At 30.6% G+C, this 23,841-nt stretch overlaps 1 protein-coding gene across 1 annotated transcript; it reads right to left on the bottom strand.

Moving 5' to 3' along the window:
• Positions 1 to 4,928: 4,928 nt before the first annotated feature.
• LOC111305629 (uncharacterized) lies at positions 4,929 to 18,269 on the bottom strand. The gene is made up of 3 exons (XM_089751104.1): positions 18,018 to 18,269; positions 9,631 to 9,861; positions 4,929 to 5,982 (listed from the first exon to the last, which is right to left on the bottom strand). The coding sequence occupies exons 1-3, from the start codon at positions 18,267 to 18,269 to the stop codon at positions 5,866 to 5,868; spliced, it is 600 nt and encodes a 199-aa protein (XP_089607230.1). The 3' UTR covers positions 4,929 to 5,865.
• Between the last annotated feature and the right edge of the window lie 5,572 nt (positions 18,270 to 23,841).

Here is a 23,841-nt window from a genome sequence, read left to right as displayed (position 1 = left end):
TCCTAAAACTTCTAATTATCATTTTCTTTTGTACTTAATTACCACTAATGGTACTTAATTGGTACACGATAATTAATAAATTTCTTTTGCTTGTACGTGGCAGATTATAGGAAAAGTAAGAGGGAAAAGGATTGTGTAACATTACATCAGTAGAATGAAGTGGAAACAAGTTGGACCCAAATCCAAAACGTGTGTAATGGGAAAAGATGCGGAAAAACAAACAGCTGAAAAACGTGATGCGATTAATTTAGCCCTTTATTGTCATTAGAAATTAGTAGAAAACCTCTTGTCTGGTTTCTCAAATCATCACTTTGCTATTTGGCTGCTTTTCTCTGCCTTAATGATGGGATGCACTACAATTTTATGCAGTGAAAGGACGATTTTGCCTTTGGACCATAAAATACTCCGATAATTTTTTTTAATAATTTTTTTATATAAATATACACTTAAAAAGAATCAATATACACTTACTGAAAAAAGTTAACAGTAATATATAAATAAATCATTTTTGTCAAAATTCAAACTTAAGTACATTGATTTATACAAATATTTTTAAAAATAATATTTAATAAATTTAAAATTTAAATCTTAAACTTGAACTCTTTTTTTTTTTTTTTGAGATGTTTCAAAATAATGTTTTTTTGAACATTTAAAATGCTTTTTTTTTTATATTTTAAAATTATTTTTTAATGAATTTTTTTCTTTTTGACATTTAAAATCATAAAATTTTAATTTTAATATTAAATATATTAAAATTAATTTTTTTTGCTTAAACTTTGTAAAAATTAATACCGCCTAAATAATTTGAAACGAAAGAGATAATTTTTTTATTTTCACATTGTAATTTTTTTATATTAAAAAATTCGAACAAATTTCTTTGAAACTTCAAAGTTCCACTATGACCAGCTAATCAAGTATGGGCAGAAAACTATACATGTAACTTAAAATAGAAGAGAAACATTAATGTATTTGTGCCCTAAAAAGCAGTTTTTAATAGTACTTTCGGTCAAAAAAAAAAAAAATGGAAGAAATGCCTCAAAGGAAGCTTGTTCCTCATTTTTATGGTAACGTGTGTGTCTTTAAAAATTGATGGTCAAGACTTTCCCAACAATGCGTGCCTGCGACTTGCGTCCAATACAAGCATTGATTTTCATGCGATTGTGACCCTTTAATCAAATTCACGACTATTCCGTTTCCATACAATAATAATAATAATAATAATAATAATAATAATGATAATTCAGATTGATTGAACATTTACAAAATTATCGAAACAACTTAGCAGCTACTCAAGCTTAGTTGATCGATTGGTAAGAGTGAAGTAGGGTCAGCATATATATATAGAAAATTTTTAAAGTTCCACCTCTAACACTCTTCTTTTGTGGAGTTTCAAAATTAAAAGAAAATTAAATTTAGCTTACGTTTTTTGTATACATGTGATGTAATTTTGGGCTTCATCTCTAAAAAATTCAAAATTAATTATAGTTTGTATATGTATTAATTATATCGAGCCAAAAGCTCACCCGTATAGACCTTTTCCTCTTAATCTAGTGGTTAAAAAGTTAGTTAAAAGTCATATAAGGATTGGGTTATACCCCGCCATCCCCCTCTCCTCCTTGTAAAGGCACTAGCCCTCTTTTGCAACAAAAAAAAAAAGGATTCATCGGTATAGGTGATAGTTTGTTTTCGTATCATAAATCCTATTCTTGCTATTCGGGAATTTAAACTCAAAATTTTCAAATTGAAATTGATGGCTACAACAATAAAAAATTTTTGAATTTTATAACTTTACTTAAATAAACTTGTATATTTTAATTGTATTCAAATAAATATTTAATTTTTAATTTGCATAAAAATAAATCCTTAACATTTAATTTATATTCAAATAAATACTTAAAATTTTAATTTATATCTAAATAAACTCTTAACATAAATAATTTTTAATCTAAGATAAAGATTTATTTGAATAAAAATTTATTTAGATATAATAAAAATATAAAAATTTATTTAAAAACAATGGAATAGTTGAAGGACATATTTGTTGAGTGTTAACAAAAGACATTGAACACTACTATACAAAAAGGCTAAATATTAAAAAAGCTCTTGAATTATTTCACTTTTTTAAATAAGTTTCATTGTATTCAAAGAAGTGTTTTTTTTTATTTGTATTTAAAAAAGCTTTTATTTCAAATAAAAAAATAATTTATATTAAAAATTTATTTAAATATCAAATAAAAATTAAAAGCTTATTTAAATACAAATTAACGATTAAAACTAATTTATATGTAAATTAAAATTTGGGGGTTTATTTATGTATAATAAAAATATAAGAATTTATCTAAATAAAATAATAAAATTTAGGAGCTTTTTATTATTTTAACAAAAAAATTATTTATGACAATTTTTTTTTTCTTTTTAGATTTTAATCTTTTATGACTCGATGGCCAAAAAAGCTTCTTTACTTTTAACACCAACAATCAATTGTAGTACTCATTCTCGTCAAGTGTTGTGAGATATGTCATTATACATACAGTCTACATGTGATGATGTTGACGGTCAAAGATTAGGGCTGGCTTTCGATCGTCGTCGTTATTATTATTATTATTATGGCAATATTTGATGTCCTAGCAATTTGATCATTACTATGTGTTATGGAAGGTTCTTTGTTTATATGATTAATCAAAGTTAAAATATCATATGAACTCTAAAAGAGTGAGTGTAAAAATTTTTTTTGAATAATTCAGATTGTTAAAAATTGAGTGCTAATTAGAATTTGAAAATAAAAATACAATACTTTATCCACATATCATATTCGTGTTATATATACCAACAACATTCTTTGCTTAAATATATATATATATATATATATATATTTGGATCTAACTGAAACTTATATAAGAAGTGTTGTTTAAGTAGAGGTTTTTTTTTTTTTCTGAGCCAAAATTTTATTAGACAATCAAAATGTACAGAACTAGCAGAAAAGCTGGTAGAAAAAGGAACATAGTTCCACTACAATACCAAAATACACCTGGTAGAATGTTGATTCAATCAATATTATTTTTTATATTTTGTTTAATTATATGTTGGTTTATTGGCTAATTTATCTGTTTGATTTGAAACATTGATTCATTATATAACATTTAAGTAAAACTTCATTTAAAAAAAAAATAAATGTCTTGAAAATTCATAGACTGTTTTTTTTTTTTTTTTTTTTTTTGTATATAGAGGTTAAGATAAGAGAATGAGCTACAAGTATTACTATTAAAATCTCAAATGTATTAGATGCTACCACTTAAAGATGATTGTATGAAATAATTAATAAACTCTACAACCAATCCAAATTAATTAGCATTTCAAAGTTCAAATAGAGTGCCACAAGTAACTCAAAAGGTAAATTATAATTTGAAAAATTTTAGTTAGGGATATAAATGATACATTAATACTTATAAACTATTCGAGTTTGATTCGAATAAAACTTGAATTTAATTCGATTATTATCAAGTCGAGCTCGAGCTTAAGTAGCTCGACTTATCAATGGAGTCGAATTCGAGTATTTTTATACATGATTCGAATAGCTCGCGAACCTAATCAAATTTTTATATTTAAATATTTTAATTGAAAAAATATCTCAAACTCGAGTTCAAGTTTGAACTCGAACATATATAATTGAACTTTTATCGAATATAAGAATCGAGTTTATTTTTATGTGTTAATCAAGCCTAATTGAGTGAATTTGAGTAATTCAATTTATATCTCGAGTTGAGCTCGAACTAAAAAAAAAAAATTCAATCGAGTTCAAGTCAAATTTTGAGCATCGAATTTAAAGTTGAGTTTGAATTTCAATTTAATATTATATCAACTCAAATTCGATCGATTATACCCCTAGTTTTAATGCTTTAGTATTCACACAACATATTAATTAACATTAATGAAGAATGATAAGAACCTCACCTCTCCTTGAAAAGCTTAATCTATTTGATAAAATAAATTGGAGTATTGGTCCAAGACATGTTACTTAGTAAGCAATTGCCTAACCTTAGGTGATCATATATATACATATAAAAGAGATATATAAAAATGGATTATAAGTTTCAACTAGATTTAAGTTTTAAAATATATTAAATACCATCTCTTAAAATGATTACTTAAACTAATTAAAATAAACTAAATATTTTTAAATGATCATATTTAATCCCACAATAAAAAATTAAATTTTGAGATAACTTGATAAACATCAAATATTCTACTTATAAAATTTAAATTTGATTCACACTATTATAATTTATAAATTCAAATTATTTTAATAAATTTAAACTCGATTCCCATTATTATAATTTATAAATCCAAATCATTATTAAAACTTGCGACATGTTCTAATCTTGTCTAATCTTAGAATGGGATAGTCTAGTCTTCCCTTACCTAAACTTTTAAACTTTTTATAAAAAAAGTGTGAAACCATGCATATGTATCAGACTAGCAGCATTCATTGCCGCAAATTCATTGATGACCCCCACGTCGAAATTTGAGTCAAAATTCGACAGCCAACCTTTTTTCTAACTATTTGACTGTATGTGGCCATTTAACCACATCTAGTATTCTAAAATATCTTTGGTTTGTTAGGACTTTTTCTTGTCGTGCCTACTTATAGCCATTTTCCTTTCTTAAAACCAAATGCGGTTGCGGTTTTAGATTCAAACTTAAAACCTTTATAGTACACGCTAATTCTTGAGTGATCCAACCCAAGCTCAATCGAGTACTTTGTCCTTCAAAAGCTTTTGTTAAGAACTAGTTTGCCACATTATGAATTTTACAACTTACACCTCTATTTCTTTCTCATATTTCCTTTCAGTAAAAGTGAAAATATATTTGGTTAAAAATAAATAAATAAATAATTAATTAATTAATAACTTACCTTTTTGATACACAAATGTAAAGTTCTAAAAAACTAGCCGGACAAATACCAGTAAAATCCAAAAGCAATAATTGGGCAGGGTGAGTTTGAGTTTAGCTGTCTATTGCCCGTCAAGCCATTGGCAGCCTGCCACTGCCCTAAGTGACTATTCTTTTTATTGTATTCTTAAGATAATCCTGATATATGATTTAAACTCTAAATAAAAAACAACTTGGTTAAAAAAAAATATACATGACTATGAATGCCAAAGACTTGAAAATGAAAATTAGTAAATGGGCTCAACGTCGAATCCAATCAAATGGGATCAAAAGTAACATTTCCAATAGAAAACAATGCTTTCTCCCCCAAGTCTTTGGGCCTTCTTACTCAAGGCATGCAATTTGATCATGTTTCCATCAAAGCTATGAAAAAATCCACAAGTTCACACTCCAAATTTCCGTAGTCCATCCAATTCCAACACGGTTGAAGACTAAATTTATTATTATCGAAATATAAATCATACTTGCACATACCAGGAAATTTTCAGTTCCAATAGCACTTTTCTCCAATCTCCCTCAAGTTTGGAGAACCTCAAAAAACCTAATATGCAAGTTCACAAACTAGGAATTTTGTCCCTACCTTGCAGCATAACATTCCCAGAACAATATAATCTAGGAGAAAGATGACAAATCCAAACAGTATAATCCAGGAGAAAGATGACAAATCCAAGGTCAAACATAAGATAAGCGAAGATAATCCGGCCAAAACGAATAGGAAAAAGGGTATAAAGACAAGCATACACAGATTATTGTAGGACTTATAATACCCAAATCAAATTTCAAGGTTACCAATCCTCTCTCAGAATATATGCAACATATTCCGGATATTCTTATATCTCTCCTTAAAACAAGGGAGACATTTTATATTTACACTAGCAATATGATGCACACACCATGATACAGTACCAAAGCAGATTAAGATGACAGGAAGCGAGTCATCCATGATTCGAAGCGAGACCATGCCAGCTGGACTGCAGCTTCATCCTCGTCAGGCATCCCCATGCCTTTCCTCCTCATAACCACTCTGGTTGTTTATTGCTTTGATTACTTACCTTTTTACTTTTATAGCAGAAAATAAAAAATTGCATTAGGATTTTCAAGTATATTTGAAAAAAAAAAAAAGCAACTAAAACCTGAAAATAAATAAAAAAATTACATACATACTGAATGAAAAGTATAGTTTTAATTTAAAAAAAAAATAGTAACAGAAAATACTTTAGTAAAAGAGAATAGAAATAGCAAAAATAAAAACCTAATGGAGTTGGCAATTTGATCATTATATCAACAAATTAATAAGAGGAATGTATTATCTCACATCCAATCTCTATTGCATGAAATCAAAGATAAATTCCAAAATTAACTTTGTGGCCCAAAAAGATATGTTTTCTCTTTCCATAAACAATCACCCTCCATTTACATGTAACCAAGGCTTTCCTCAGATAAATGAAGTAAGCCACTGTGCTAGGTTCTTGGTCAAACGCTTCCTCTAGCAAAATTGCTCATCACATAACCTAGTAAAATAATCTCTCACTATATGTTTTCATAATCATCCTATTCTGGTATGGATATGTTTGGATAAGCCCTAACAATCACCTATCAGAATTACTGAAAGATGAAATATTCAAATTCAATATGTACAAAACAAAGGCTCAGTTTGGTTGGTAGTTGTGCTTTTTGTTATTTGTCCCTTGTTTTCAGTTCTGTTTCTTTTTGCTTCTTTTTCTACTGAAAAAAGCAAATAGTAAATGCATCCAACCAGACAGAGCATAAATAATCTCATATTATCAACAACAATCTTCGACCTTTCTATTGATAACATTTCTTAAAATAAAAATCCAGGCAGTATGCATCCTGAAGACTACCAAAATTGAGGTCTATTTCTCTACGTGACCTTCTTTTATATAGAGATAATAAGTCATAAATATTTTTCCTTTCTTCTCACCAATTCAAGAAATGCAGATTATAACAATAACATTGATCAAAATCATAGCTGAGTAGACATGAACTATATAGGAACATGAACACGGGTTATTGATATAACACTATTAATGTGATGACATTTTAAGTTACATAAAGATAATGATAAAAACTCGGGAGGGTGCAATAATAAAAGAAATTTTCCAATTTTCTTTTCCAGGGATTCCAAATGTCATTTTTTTTTTTTGAATGCCTACAACTCTCTATTTCTATATTCTACATTGATTTTTAATCCATATTACATGCTTTTGAAATTAAAAACTTTAAAAGAAATATCATGCATACTGCTAAATACCAATATGATGCAAAAAAATTTAAAACTTTTACATAAAAATACTAATTTCAAAGAATTTGTCTTTATCTCCTTGCAATTAAAAAATGAATACTCTAGTTGAGACAAAAAGATTTGACTGCTTGTGAATGATCAATTTTCAAATCTGACTTAGAAAGCCCAAACTCATATGAAGTCTTTAAAAAAATTGACAGAAAACCAAAATTTACTATCATAACACAAAGAACCAACCCAATTGAAAGTCATACAAAATCATCTATGTGTTCCCTCCCATTTAATTATGTAAACACACATTGCAAAGAATCTTCTCGATTGCAAACATCACCTTAACTAGCAAATTGCCTCTCCTCCTTAAATTAGAAACTCTCTCTTCCAATCTTTCCTTGCTCCTCTTTTACTCCTTAACATGAGGTGCCACCCTCCATCCATTTCATTTGTTGTGAATCTAGTGACGAGAAATCAAACAAGGCTAGAACACTTATTTATCAAGTCAAAGCATTCTTGCTGTCAAAATTGCTTATTGTTATGTTTAACGTACCACTTCATGTTGGATTTCTAAGGTTTGTTTGTTATTGGCAAGAGAATAAAACACATATCGTAGAGGCTGGAGTGGGTTGTGACATATCCATGCTTAACAGGATACTAGTTCTTTTCCTATTTATTTAGTAACTGTGACAAAATATTTCATAATTCTTCACTACATCATAAGCATCAAACCCCACTTCAGGCTCTCCATCTTTCAACCAAGAAAACAAAATTGATAAAAGCAACTCTTAGAGACTTAAATACAATTGATCGTAAAACAACTCCATCATATTGTTAATCTCTCAAACTACTGGTTAGGCAGAGAAGTGTCCCAAAACAAGAAATAAAATCCTTTCATAGAAATGCACCTCTAAAAGAATAAATATAAAAAAGAGAATAATACAACTAACGCCAACACCATGTGGAGGCTAGATTGTGTTTTCCCCAAAGGGGAGGGGACAGGATCAAATATGAGGAGACAATCTGGAGACATAAAATCTACTATCTCATAGCATGAGTTCAAGAAAAATTAAGTAATGAGTAATGAAATTAATCCATCAGGTTGCTGGTCTCTGAGACTCATCATTTAATCAACAACCAAGGCAAACAAGGAATCAAAATTCTTGATTATAAATGTCCAGTGGATGAAGATCTGGATGATTGAGGTGTTCAGTTTGAAGGTACAGCTGACATCATTAACAAGCATATTATGAAACAAACTTTAGAGCTTGTTTTTGCATTATGTCCCCAAGGAATAAGACTCAACAAGTTTCTTAAATCAACCTTCTAAGATTGAAAGGTCTTAGAAGTTATGGTTTCAGACAGAGATCATGTTGTCAATAGACTTAGAAAGACCTGATTACAATCAGGCCAAAGATATCGCAAACAGGCTTGAATGAACCTCGACAGAGAACTAATCAACTACTTAACAACATTTTCTCATGATTTCAGACAAATTTGACGCTTTCTGAGCAAGGTGAATCAAAGAAAACAGAAATGGAATTGTGATAAAATTTTATCCCAATAAGTTTGGCAGAAGCAATCAGTTTCTGTCAGTTATCATTTCTCAAAGCATGTTTCCAGAAATAAAAAGAAAAAAGGCTAAAATACTATAAAATCCTTGAATTATTTTACTTTTCTTAATTATATCCTTATAATTTTATTGTACCTAAACAAACCACTGTTCTTTGATTTGCATCCAAATAAACACTTATTTCAAACAAAATATTAGTTTATTTTAAGGGTTTATTTAAGTACAAATTAAAGGTTAAACGCTTATTTAAATACAACTTAAAATTTAAGGATTTATTTGGATGCAAAGTAAAAGTTAAAGGCTTATTTGGATGTAAAAAAAAATAAGAATTTTTTAAACTAAAATGAATAAAGTTCAGGGGCTTTTTTGTTATTTTATCCAAGAAAAAACAAATTTATAAGAGAAAATATCCGTTTAGACTTTAGGTGGTTGTAGATGTGAAATAAACAAAAAAAAAAAATGTGGGTTTTCAAATTACAAGGAATTGAAGAGTAATTATACTGCAAAATATTCTTATATATAAATACCTAACCAAATTAATAGTTAAAACATAGAATTTTAATCCTTTGAGAACATAAAAAACAAAAGTACCAAATTGGGGTTTTAAGCTTTTAGCAATATCATTGCTGTCTTTTCTACAAAGATTTGCGACTAAGCCTAGCAAAAAAAACTGTAATTATGGTATGGGATGCCTAGTGGTGGAAAATCTTTTATTCTCAAAGAAACAAATTAAGGGCCATTTCCAATGTAGTAACTTCAAAAACTCAGTCACCAACATGAAATATATTGCAAGATAAAATGGAAAACAACTGATAAAATTTAAAACAGGGAGACTAAAGAAAATTTTCCCTACCGTCACATCTGAAAATCCAACAAAATTATCAAGTTCCCCAAAATGAGCTTGAACAGGTGCCTTGGCCTGTGCTGGGTCTGCAAGTGCAGGTGAAGGAACCCCATAAAAGGCAACAACAGGATCTACTTCACGAACTAAGACAGAACTTGCAATAGAGAGAGCACCCCCCATGCAAAACCCAGTCACTCCAGCCTGTTGCAATGAAATCAGAGATAGCTCACTGACCAATGTTTAAACTTCAACCAAAACTTGTTTAGATAAACCAGCACGATGTAATAAATCTGATGTTGCATCAAAGTTTGGCCCATAAAATAGAGCGATCAAGACATTCACCATTAGTAGAAAACAAAGGCTGGTAAAAACCATAAAACAAAAGAACAGAAAATGTAGCTCCAAACTATGGTACATATTTTAGAATAAAATACTTTTAAATTTCATAGGAGAACATCAACTCTGTTTGGCAGTTAAACTTGAAGGAAAACTGAAGTTTGAAGAGAAATAACAAAACTTAATAGAGAAGAGATGAGAAAGCATTATAGATGAAGTTGAAGTTCTTTTCATTGTTTAAATTTAACAAAAGTGATAAGGAAATAATTAAGGTAAGTTGCAATCATGAAATCATTGATCCACCAACTATTCACATTTTTTTAAAGATAGAAAAGAATTAGCAATATCCAAACAGGAGAGAAGTACTAAATTTAAATTATCTTGATACATCCATTTCCACCTATCTCAGTCAAACAACTCACCAGAACAGTCCACAGTGAAAAGTTTAAACTTCAAACATGTTTTAAGTAAGCATGAGTGTCGTAACGATTTTTAGACTGTCAGATGTAAAAAAATTTTAAAATCGAAAAAAATAAAATAGAGTCATCATCAATCTTTGTTAGGGTGTGATTGACGCCCAAAAGTTTTTTTTTTTAAATAAACTATAAAAACGGGTTTAAAATTTATCAAAAAGATAAATTTTGGTCTACGAAAAACTAGGTTGGGTCTTGGAGTCGGTTACGTGTGGGGAAGGATTAGCACCCATACAACGCCCATAAATTGGTACCATTCAACTATGCACTATTTTCAGTGTTGGATAAAAATGATTTTGACTTGAAATTTAATATTAATTCCCTTCGTTTTTTTTTTTAAATATTTGTGCTAAAATTTTTATTTAAAAATATTGAGAAAATCTTTAAGTTAAAGAATTATCTTAAAATTCTCTAACATCTAGGCAGAATTTGAAATAACTCTTTTCACTTAAGATTTAAACAACAATCCTTAAAATGAAATAACACTATTTATAGAAAATTGCTGGTGACTCTCTAACATCTAGGCAGAGTACCAAGAATTATTTCTTTCGGAATGTTATTTTTATTTTGTTTTATAATATCATAAATTTTTTTAAAAATGTATTATTCTTTTTTAATATAAAATATTTTATCATCAAACAGTAAATTAAAGAGAGAATAATGCAAATAATTATCGAAGATAACATGCTAACGTATGTATGCTAATGAATGTTATGCAGTATGAGATGTGATTTAAAAGTGGATTCTTAAATATAATAAGGCCACCCCGACTCTCCAACATCTAGGCAGAGCTTAGGTGCGACTGTTTATATTTAAGATCTCAATTTACTGTTATACTTTTTTATTTATTAATCTTATTATTAATGCGAATTAAGAAATCATGTGAAAAAACTTAACGAAGTAAAATTTTCTAAATACTCCATCATCTAGGCGACATTCGAGAACAAATTGCTTCAAATAGAATTTTCACACGTGTCATTAGGATTTTTAGGATTTTGGATTTTAAAAGGGTTTTGGATTTTAAGGGGGGTTTTAGAAACTTAGGATTTTGAAAATTAAAAAATAGTGTTTAAGGTTTCGTTTTTAAAAAAATACGAACATCTCTAAAAATTCTCGACCTCTAGACGGATTTTTGAAGTAGGTTCGATTTTAATAATTTTTAAAAATTAATTTAAAATTTTCTTATATCTATTTTTTATGAAAATTTATTAGTAATAATTCCCCAACATCTAGGCAAAATTATTTTTTAGAAAAATATTTTTTATTTCCTCCAACATCTAGGAAGAAAAAATAATAATAATAAAAAATTATTTTTTAAACATTTTTATACATATTTTTAATCGTTTTTATTTTTATTATTATTAAGACAATTAAACATTTATTCTAACAAATTTAAAAATTTATCATGCATCAATAAAAAAAAATACTTAAAATAACAAAAATAATAATATATAAAAAATTAAAAATTAAAAAAATTTTTTTTTTACCTGAACCAAATCGGTCAACGGTTCAGTCAACGCTGATCTGGATCGGTCGAACCGATTCGACGGTTCAATCTACGGTTCGGGTGGTTTAGCGATTCAGATTGGTTCGACCGGTTCACTGACGATTCGATACCGATTCAAATGGATCGATTTTGAGCTGAGGTAAAAATGAGTGACGGGTCAGGTTACGCGGATCCTAGGTCGGGTCTGAGTTTACGCGTGAATCTTCTCCTTAAGCAAAACAACGTTGTTTTGTTGCTTTGGCTTTTATATAAAAGTCACTTTTTTTTTTTGTTTCATTTCATCATTTCTGCCAAGAAAAAAAATTTTCAGAGCTCCAAGAGAGCTCTGTGGACTTCGCCGGCACTCTTATCGCCGCACTAACCACCGCGTTAACTGCCACTGGTGGTTGTCGTCGATCATCGAAAAACACCAAAAAGACTCCCAGTCGTTCACTTCTATGCCTTCTTTCCAGATCTAACATCCATTTTACCAGAAATAGCCCCGATTGACATAGATCGGGGCTTAAAGCTTTCAGTCTCCTTTCTCTTTCTTTCCTTTTTTTTTTTTAAAGAAACTGATGATTTCTTTGCTTTTACAGAGAGCTCGACGCTGAGGTTTCTCCCTACAGGAAAGACTATTTGTCTTTGGTTTTTATTTCTGTTTTTACGTTTCTGTTTGGGTGTGTTGGGGGATTGTCTGAAATTTGATTTTTTATGCGTGGGAATGGGGGTCTGTCTAGGGGTGTTACGAGTGTTTTGAGGGGGGATCTCCGAGAGAACTTTCGAAAAGGGGGGTTCGAGAGTTTTTTTGAGAGGGGATCCGAGAGAGATTGAAGGGGATTTTGAGAGTTTTTGAATGGGTTCAAAAGGGGATCTGGGTGGCTGTAGGGTGGTTGTAGGCTGGTGAGCATAGGTAGATAGAGGGCTGGTCAGAGGGCTATAGGTAGAAAAGGTAAAAATACCCGAACCCGACGGGTTTTTATCCGATCCGACCTTTTAGGGTCAATTTTTTTTTTGAAAATTGGGTATCGGGTTGGGTAGGGTAAAAAAATTTTGGGTTCAGGTCAAGGTCGGGTTTTAGGCAAACCTGACCATACCTAACCCGATATATATAAAAATATTATTTTTTAATTTTATATTTAATTATATATATTTTTATATATATTTAATTTTATATTTATATTAAAAATAATATTTTATTAATTTTAGGTTGAGTCGGCTAAGATTTTATACAATGTTGGGTCAGGTCGGGTTCGAGTATTATAAAAATAAAAAAAATCAGATCGAGTACAGGTACGGGTTTTGTGTGTTTAAAGTTGGGTCGGGACGAGCAAAAGCCTGCCCCAACCCGACTCGTTGCCATCACTAGCTGTAGGGTGGCTGGTCAGGGGCGACAACAGTGCTAGCCACCCTACTTTATGTTTTTTTAGTTTTTGTTTATTTTGTTTATTTTTTATATAATTAATAATTATTTTATTTAAATTATTATTATTATTATTAAAATTATTAATATTATAGTAAATGAAAATAGTAGACTTGGACAAAACCAGTGTCTACAGTTGCCATTCTTTGCACATTACTGAGAATCAGAAATAGGGGAAAGACAAAGACAATAATTTTGTCCGAAAGCAAATCGTGATTTTTTTTTAAAACACAAAACGATTGGGATGACACCACAAGTCGAAAAATAATGAATCGATCGAGATAATATCGCGAATTGAATTTATGTTCGAAAGTCTTACAAATCATGCCCGGAAGTCTTATAGAATCGATTGGGATAACACCGCAAGTTGAAAAATAAAAAATCGATCGGGATAACACCGCGAATCGAATTTATGCCCGACGGTCTTAAACATCATGCCCGACGGTCTTAAACATCATGCCCGAAGGTCTTACAGAATCGACTGAAATAACACCACAAGTCAAAAGATAAAGAATCGATCGAAATAACATTATGAATCGAATTTATGTCCCGAGGTCTTAGAAATCATGCCCGGAGGTCTTACAAAATCATGCCCGAAGATCTTACAGAATCGATTGGGATAACACCACAAGTCAAAAGATAAAAAATCGATCGAGACAACACCGTAAATCAAATTTATGCTCGGAGGTCTTAAAAATCATGCCCAGGGGTCTTACAGAATCATGCCCAGAGGTCTTACAAAATCGACTGGGATAACACCACAAGTCAAAAGATAAAGAATCGATCGGGATAACATCGCGAATTGAATTTATGCCCGGAGGTCTTACAAATCTCAAAATCTTTGAATGCTCCCCATAATCAGAGGCAATGAAACTTTAAAATTTGAAAATCTTTTAATCTTGAAACTCATGAGCAGAGGCTTTTAGAGATTATGCTCGGAGGTCTTACAAATCTTAAAATCTTTGAATGCTCCTCATAATCAGAGGCAATGAAACTTTAAAAATTTAAAAATCTTTTAAAACATGGCTTGCGCCTAATCAGATTTTTTTGAGACTCTAAAAGTCTTTTCTGAAGAAGGTTCCCTTTAAATAGAGGCTTTGAAATCTTGATTGAAATTAGTTCCTCTTAAACAGAGGCTTTGAAATCTTGATTGAGAATGGTTCTTCTTAAATAGAGACTTTAAAACTTTAAAAACATGCCCCCCCTTTTTTTGCTTTTTTTTTGTTTTTAATACTTACAAAGTTGATAAATGCAAACATGATACAAATGTCTATTCTCATCAAATGATGCTAATGGAAATGTCAATGCAAATGTCAATGCCAACGTAAGAATGCAAATGCTCGATACATTTGACTTTTTTACAATGCAAATGACAATGTCCTTTTCATATAGAGGCCCCTACAAATACCTTTTCTTAGGATGTAGATGCCATGATGTAAATGCAAATTCTTCTTATGGTGCGAATGCAAATGTCTTATACAAATGCCAATGCAAGTGATACAAATACGAATGTCTTTCTTGTGAGGCAGATGCAAGCGATGCAAATGCAAAAACTCTTCTTACCTCTTTTTTTTTTGAAAATTTTTTGTTTAAATTTTCATTGTTTGATTTTCACAAAAAAAATGATCTCAGTATTATTAAATAATCTCTGAAAATTTTAAAAGTGATCAAAAATTGCCCCACATAAAGTATATTTGCAATTGAATGAAAAAATTTAAAACTCAAGACTTTTAAATCTCTTAAAAATTGATGATTACTATTTGAAAGGCTCATTGGCGAGGTAATTGGCAATTCAATTTTTTTTCACTAGTGGCATATCTCATGTAAAGCTCAACGAGGTTGCAAAGATTTCTTTTGGGCTCATAAAAACGTGATACTCTAATGTGAGTCAAAACTAGCCATTACTTTTCAAACAAGATTTGAAAAAAAGATAAGGCTAATTTTTTTTTTAGAATGAAAGGTCTTTAATGGGTACTGATCCTTCAAAAGGCTTTGTATCGAGACCTTTTATTTCGGATAAAACCTTGGAACTCTGAAATTCATTTTGAGGCCTAAAAAATGACTTTAGATCTAAACTGCCCTTTTGGGGTTTTCACCTTAAAGCTATATTTTTTTTTTTATCAATGAAGAATTCAACAAGTATATACAAATTCAAGGACATTGCTCTTCAATCCAAGTGACAACATTTGATCAAAATAAACTTTTCAAGGTATGTAATGTAGGCCAAGGTTAAGGGTTTTGAAAGAATAGATACATAGGCTCAAAATATGTTATTCAGGGTGATTAAACCAAGGATCCTGATGAGCATTCTCTGACTTTTTTCTTTTGCCCCCATTTTTTTTTGAAACATTTGGCTGTAATTTCAGCAACTTTACTCACCATTTTTTTTTTTTTGGCTTTGAATTCTCATTTTCAAGGTACATATTTTTTTTTATTTTTTGATTTGATTTTCGAAACCCCAAACTTTCACCTTCGAGGGGCAGGTTAGACGTTTTCAATATTGGATACTTTTCTTAAAGTTAATCTTGAATGTATCCTAATTTTTGCCCCCAATAAAAAATGATCCTTAGCCAAGGTTTATTTTGGAACAAAAAATTTAATAGGCTCCAATGGATAGCAAATGGATAATTTTTATGTACAAGAAAGATAGAGAAAGATGGTCGTTCATCATTTCAAACATGATCACTTGGCTAGAAAAGCAAATAATTGAATATGTCCCTTTTGTTTATTTTTTATTTTTTCTATTTTTTTATTTTTTTATGCCCCATCCTTTTTTTTACTCAAGGTTTTAATGAGGATCAAGTGATATATGATTGATCGCATAGTTCAGAAAGGCTTTTTGGGCTCCATAATTTTTTGGCATTTTCTTGATGAAAGGAAGAGAAAAGGTATAAAGGTATGAAATAAATTGTCTTAGGCAGAAAGAGACTCTTTTTTTTTTCTTAATGTGCCTTAAGACTTGGAACAAGGGTTATTTAAGAAAAAGGCTCAAGCATTTTTGTATCTATAGTCATAGCAAAATTCTGACACACATTGAATTATCAATTGAAAATTTTGAAAGAGTATCTAATTTTTGAAATTCAAAACAAACTTTTAAAATTAATCTCTTTTGTTCTTTGCCCAGGAAAAGATTATCGACCCTTTAAGGTCTGAACTCAAACTCACATTCCCTGAAAGATTGTGGTTGATGAATCCAATCATTTGAGTGATTAGGGTCATAAAAGTATTTGAAAAGATGTGGAAGTATTTGATGAGCTTTTTTCTAATAGTAATCACCATTTTCTTTAAGAATCCTTTCATCTTTATTGTAAAATAAAACTTTTTTCCTCTTTTTTTCTTTTTTTTTTCTTTTTGTTTTTTAAAGTTACTTATGTGGGACTTTTATTTAGACAAATGCATAAAGAGAAAATTTCATGAAAAAAATCCAAAGTATTCAATTCTTCCAAAATAACTCTTAGAGACATAATGCACATGTCATACATACATAATAAAAAATAAAAAAAAATCATCTTATCCTGATTTTCAAAACTTGACACCTCCCTCTTCATCTCAACTTCTCACATTTAATAATTGGATGGAGTCAACAACTTTCATTATTCTATTACCTCCGGAGTTAGAATACCATTCTTGATAAGATCTTCAACCTTTTCTTTCAACTGTCTGTATTTTTCAGTTAAGTGGCCAATTGCCCACATATGATAATCACACTTGTCATTGAGATTGTAACTTCTTGCTGATGGATTTGGTATTATTTTCAGATGCATAAGAGTGAGATATCGACCTTTTATTAACAAAGGTAAAAGGTGAGAAATAGGGATAGACAATTTCTCTTGATCATTTCTTGGTCTCTTTCGATTCTTTATTAGTCGGGTAATGAATTCAAATATAGGAACAAGATCATGAATGACCACTTAAGGATGAAAGTATGCTGAAAAGCTCAAATGTTAACTTGGTTGGCAAAGATATGGGTTTTGAGAGATATGGCTTATAGTAAGGTGATGGGGTTGATAAGTAAGATAAAGATTGTACGAGATAAAGCTATTAGGTAAATGCCCCTCCATTGTGATTGCTTGCATCTTTCTTTTATTCTGTTTTGATGTACTTTCCTCTTTAACATCTATCGTATCTTTTAACTTAATCCTACTACTCTTGATTGCATTTTCTATAATTTCACCAAAAATTAACATGTCCGAAAAGTTTTTGAAGATATTCCCAATCATTCTTTCATAATAGAGAATGTCCAAAGAATTGACAAACAAAATAATAATTTTTTTCTTTGACAAGGGTGATTGTACTTGAGCTGCTATGTCTCTATATCTATGTGCATATTCTTTGAATATTTCAGTTAATCTTTTCTTCATGTTCTGCGAGAACAACCTATTTGGCACCATATCTTCAACATGCTTGTATTGTGTTAGGAAGGCCCTAGCCAATTCATTTCAAGAGCAAATCTTACTTAAATCTAACTGAGCATGCCATCTCGCTGCAAGTCCAGTGAGACAATCTTGAAAGTAATAGACCAATAATTTATCATCATGAGTGTAGCCTGTCATCTTTTGATAGTACATGGTAATGTGTGTTAAAAGGCATTCGTTCCATTATACTTTTTAAAATTTGAGGCTTTGAATTTTGATGGAATAACAATATCAGGTACTAGACTAAGTTTATTGGCGCTAACATTCTCGTACACATCATGGCTTTCAGTTACTTTCAATCTCCCTTCTAACAGATCATACTTATCTTTCATCACTATATCTTCTGATGGATTTGACACTCTTTTCAATTTCTTCAATTCTTTATGATCATCCATATTAGGCACAATAGTGAAGTCATGAGGAGTATGCCTAGGATTGACATTTGTCTGAACTGATGGTAACTTGACAAAATGGCCAATATAAGATTGATGAGTTGTTGGAGGTGCTTGTGACATATGGGGATTTTGAGCGTATGTGAACCCAGTGGATACAATGGTGTCTCAACAGCTATTTTCTTTCTTATCCTAAGCGTCTCAACAACTCTTTTTCCTTTTGTCAATTCCACTATCATCTGTTTTAATTCTGCCAGTTGTCTGTTCAAATTTTTTTGCATTCCTGTAACTGTTTCACTGATCTCTCTTTGGGCTTTTTCTACTCTGTCCATTCGACTAGCATCTTTATTTTCATGATTCTGGTACTGACTCGAATGCTATATGTGTGCAAACTCAACTGATCTCATTTCTTAAGATAGCTATCTTTGAACCTTTTATTAATCATCAGAAGTCAAAAATACATAACAAGAATTTTATTATAAAAAATCTTTTAGCTTTGAAGGTTTAACAACAACATATTCACAATCATCATCTTTTGTCTTTAACTAGCATGAAAAATAATGAATTCAAATAGATGATGCATGATGTGCAAGCCAAATTTTATTATTATTAAGAATAGGAAACTTGAGTTCAATCATATATTCTGGCGGGGTTATCTAAGGACATTTTTTCCTCTTCGAAAGTTTGATGAAAGAATATTCACAACCGTCACTCTTTTTCACTGGCTCCAATTATTAAAGGTGGACAGAGGCATCAATTCATAAAAATTCAAGCCAAAAAAAGTTTTCATTCATTCCAAAAGTATCAAGTTTACACATCATAAACCATTCTTGGGCTGGGGCCAAAAAATGCTAGACTTGCTCTCACTTCCCTTTGTCTCACCTAAAAAATACTTAACTATGATTACTAGGGAGGACAGCTTTTTGCTTAGAAAGCTTTTTATTCATCATTCTGACCAGCTTTACTATTGCCTGCAGCACTGCCTGCCATTTCGGCATGGATCAAAGAAGGGTTCTCATGAATAACTGACTTCATCTTGGCATCAAAACTCAGATATCCGATTTTTATCAATCCCTGCACCCTATGTTTCAAAGTTATGCAATCTTTCAGAGAATGGCTTACAACACCAAAATGGTATTCACATTAGGCATTAGGGTTATACCATTTAGGGAAAGGTGGTTTGCGAGGTTCAGTAGGGATAGGGGCAATGAGGTAGTTCTTTAGGAGCAAAGGATATAACTCTGTGTAGGACATAGGTATTAGATCAATAGAGGCTTTTTCTTTAGTGTTTTCAGAGTTTTTCTGTCTTATGGTTGGTTTGTTTTACTGAAAAGATGTTAGTGTAGTTGGTCTCGAAGTGAATTGAAAAACTCAGGGTTGAAGATTGGGCTGATAAAGTGGTGATTGGATAGCATGCTGAACAAGCGATTGTGAAATGTAAGGTGGGGGACATGAATTCAAGTGTGAAATTTTTGAAGGTTGCATGACACTTGGGGGGTTTAATTCTAGGTGCTTGAAAAAGAGGTTGAAAATGGTCATAAAGAGGATTTAAGTATGGGTTAGGACTTGAGATAGTTGGTGATGGTTGTTTGAAGCGAGGTGACTCCTTATTGGAAATCAAACTCTTGAGCTCAGTCATTTATGTGGCTAGTTCACCTATTCCTCTCTTGAGTTCGCCCAAACTTCGATCACTGTTCAAATCACCCAATGCTTTAGCATACTCTGGCAGAGTGTTGGAACTAATGGGAGCCAATTAACCTTGACTTGACGGATTTGACAACGGTCTTTGAGGAGGAACAAACTCAACTCCATCACTACCTCTAACCATTTCTATCAATTAAGCCATATGTTGTTTCATCTCTCGAAGCTTAAGCCATAATTCCTTTTGATTCAACTCTAAAGCACTAATCCTTGCTTCCAATTGATCTTTCATTTTCGTCACTCTGATTTCCACCAAGACAGATATTTTATTCCGGGACTTAGACCAAAAGTTTTAGACTATTACCCTTATTGAATGAATATCGTAAAAACAAAGACACATAATATGTTTATGAATACATGAATATGAGAATGTCACGAAATGCATATATATTTATGACAATGGATTTTCATATGTACAAAGACCCAAATAAAAATTTTCGTCAACCATGAATGTGTATGCAAAAAATACAATGTTATGTTGCAAGAATGATGGGATATGAAATGCAATGTATATTCCATACGACCCTATTATTCATGAATCTATATGCATGAAATGTAATGACATATTTACGTGAATGATGAGATGTATTCCTATGACTAATATCGCATACTTGTATGGTATGCATGAACCTATCAAGTGCTCATTATATTTTTACATGAAATGATTGTGTTATGTTATCATAATGAACTGACACTACCTTTAAATGTGTAATGAAATGGAATGACCTATTAAGATGCATATGAAAGGCATGTATCATTTATCAACATGTGCATGACATGGGATGCATGCACTATCCATTGATATGGATAGGATGGAATGCTCACATTATCTTATTATGAGGCGTATGGGATGGGATTAAAAATCAAATGAAAATGCAAAAAATGAAACATCATTCAAAAAAGGAAAAAAAATCTTTTTTTTAAAGAAAAAACATTTTTTTCACATGGAATACTAGGACTCAAAAAATATATATATTTTTTATTTAGCCAATAAATAAAGAATTTAAGAAAAGTTTTTGCTTTTTGTTTATTGGATAATGCTAAAAATAATTCAAAAATATTTTATGAAAAATGCAAATTTTGGATTACTACGAAAGAAAAAAAATCTTCAAGAAAATGCTTTTTCTGTTATTTCCACAAAAGGATAATGCTCTATCAAAGGTTAGGCTTTACGACTCACTATATGTCAGGTTAGGAATTATATGTTTAAAGGTTCCCAGACTATTCCTTACATCATCATCCATTATAGACTAGTAAGGTTCTCCGATCCTCACCCATGATAGGTTATTAACGGAAAGAGTTCAATCTGAGTGAAAGTATTTTGCTAGCAAATGCGAAGGTTATCACCTCACAAGAGCATAGCTACTTCACTTCCTCCTAAAAAGGATGGAGCCCGGGAATATAGTTCATGCATGCAAATGAATATGCAAAGTGTGTGCAAGGATATGTATTAATCAAAATAACATGAATAAATCAAAAACAAAATCAAAATGAAGTAATAACTAACACATAATTTATTTTATTTATTAACATGAATGTTTTTGAAAAATAAAATAAAAGAAATTAAATTATATATAAAATAAAATCAATTAAACCCAACCATTGTCAATAGCGCATAATTAAAATTTTGGCCTGACTCTCAAATAAGTCCCCAGTGGAGTCGTCAAGCTGTCGTAACGGTTTTGAGACCGCCAGATGTAAAGAAGTTTTAAAATCAAGAAAAATAAAATGGAGTCATCACCAATCTTTGTTAGGGTGTGATTGGCCACCCAAAAGTTTTTCTTTTAAAATAAACTATAAAAATGGGTTTAAAGTTTATCAAAAAGATAAATTTTGGTCTACGAAAAATCAAGTTGGGTCCGAGAGTCAGTTACGTGTAGGGAAGGATTAGCACCCCCTACAACACCAATAAATTGGTACCATTCAACTATGCACTATTTTCAGTGTTGGATAAAAATGATTTTGACTTGAAACTTAATATTAATTCCCTTCATTTTTTTAAAAAATATTTTTGCTAAAATTTTTATTTAAAAATATTGAGAAAATCTTTAAGTTAAAGAATTATCTTAAAATTCTCCAACATATAGGTAGAATTTGAAATAACTCTTTTCACTTAAGATTTAACACAACAATCCTTAAAATGAAATAACATTCTTTATAGAAAATTGTTGGTGACTCTCTAATATCTAGGCAAAGTACCAAGAATTATTTCTTTCGGAATGTTATTTTTATTTTATTTTATAATATCACAATTTTTTTTAAATGTATTATTCTTTTTTATTATAAAATATTTTATCATCAAACAGTAAATTAAAGAGAAAATAATGCAGATAATTATCGATGATAACATGCTAACGTATGTATGCTAATTAATGTTATGCAGAATGAGATACAATTTAAAAGTTGGATTCTTAAATATAATGAGATCACCCCGACTCTCCAACATCTAGGCAAAGCTTATGGGCTACTGTTTATATTTAAGATCATAATTTATTGTTATATTTTTTTTATTTATTAATCTTATTATTAATACGAATTAAAAAATCTTGTGAAAAGACTTAACGAAGTAAAATTTCCTAAATACCCCATCATCTAGGTGACATTCGGGAACAAATTGCTTCAAATAGAATTTTCACACGTGTCATTAGGATTTTTAGGATTTTGGATTTTAAAGGGTTTTGGATTTCATGGGGGGTTTTATAAACCTAAGATTTTGAAAATTAAAAAATAGTGTTTAAGGTTTCGTTTTTAAAAAAATACGAACATCTCTAAAAATCCGTGACCTCTAGGCGAATTTTCGAAGTAGATTCGATTTTAATAATTTTTGAAAATTAGTTTAAAATTTTCTTATATATATTTTTTATGAAAATTTATTAATAATAATTCTTCAACATCTAGGCGAAATTATTTTTTAAAAAAATATTTTTTATTCCCTCCAACATCTAGGCAGAAAAAATAATAATAATAATAAATATTTTTTTTGAACATTTTTAATATATATTTTTAATCGTTTTCATTTTTATTATTATTAAAACAATTAAACATTTATTCTAACAAATTTAAAAATTTATCATGCATCAATATAAAAAAAATACTTAAAATAACAAAAATAATAATATATAAAAAATTAAAAATTAAAAAAAATATATTTTTTACTTGAACCGAATAGGTCAACGATCCGATCAACGTTGATCTGGATCGATCGAACCAGTTCGACTGTTCAATCTATGGTTCGGGTGGTTCAACGGTTCAGATCGGTTCGATGTGTTCACTGACGATTCGATACCAGTTCAAATGGACCAATTTTAAGTTGAGGTAAAAATGGATCGCGGGTCGGGTTGTGCGGATCCCGGATCGAGTCTGGGTTTACGCACGGATCTTCTCCTTAAGCAAAACGACGTTTTGCTGCTTTGACTTTTATAGAAAAGTCAATTTTTTTTGTTTCATTTCATCATTTCTACCAAGAAAAAAATTTTTCAGAGCTCCAGGAGAGCTCTATGGACTCTGTCGACGTTCGACCACCGACACTCTTGCCGTCGCACCAGCCATCGCTTTGACCGTCGTCGATCATCGAAAAACACCAAAAAGACTCTTAGTCGTTCACTTTTATGGCCTTATTCCAGATCTAACATCCATTTTGCCAAAAACAATCCCGATCGGTGTAGATTGGGGCTTAAAGCTTTCGGTCTCCTTTCTCTTTTTTCTTTTTTTTTTAAAAAGAAACTGATGATTTTTTTGCTTTTCTAGGGAGCTCGACACTGAGGTTCTTCCCTACGAAGAGGACTGTTTGTCTTTGGTTTTTATTTCTGTTTTTGCGTTTCTATTTGGGTATGTTGGGGGTTGTCTAAAATTTGGTTTTTTATGCGTGGGAATGGGGTCTGTCTGGAGGTGTTGCGAGTGTTTTGAGAGGGAGATCTCCGAGAGAACTTTCGAAAATGGGGGTTCGAGAGTTTTTTTTTAAAGAGGATCCGAGAAATATTGAAGGGGATTTTGG

The sequence above is a fragment of the Durio zibethinus genome, chromosome 21 (assembly GCF_047325235.1).
Source record: "Durio zibethinus cultivar Kanyao isolate XHJ-2024 chromosome 21, ASM4732523v1, whole genome shotgun sequence".
In the NCBI taxonomy this organism is placed as follows: domain Eukaryota; kingdom Viridiplantae; phylum Streptophyta; class Magnoliopsida; order Malvales; family Malvaceae; genus Durio; species Durio zibethinus.
This window is presented reverse-complemented; position numbering and strand designations above follow the sequence as displayed.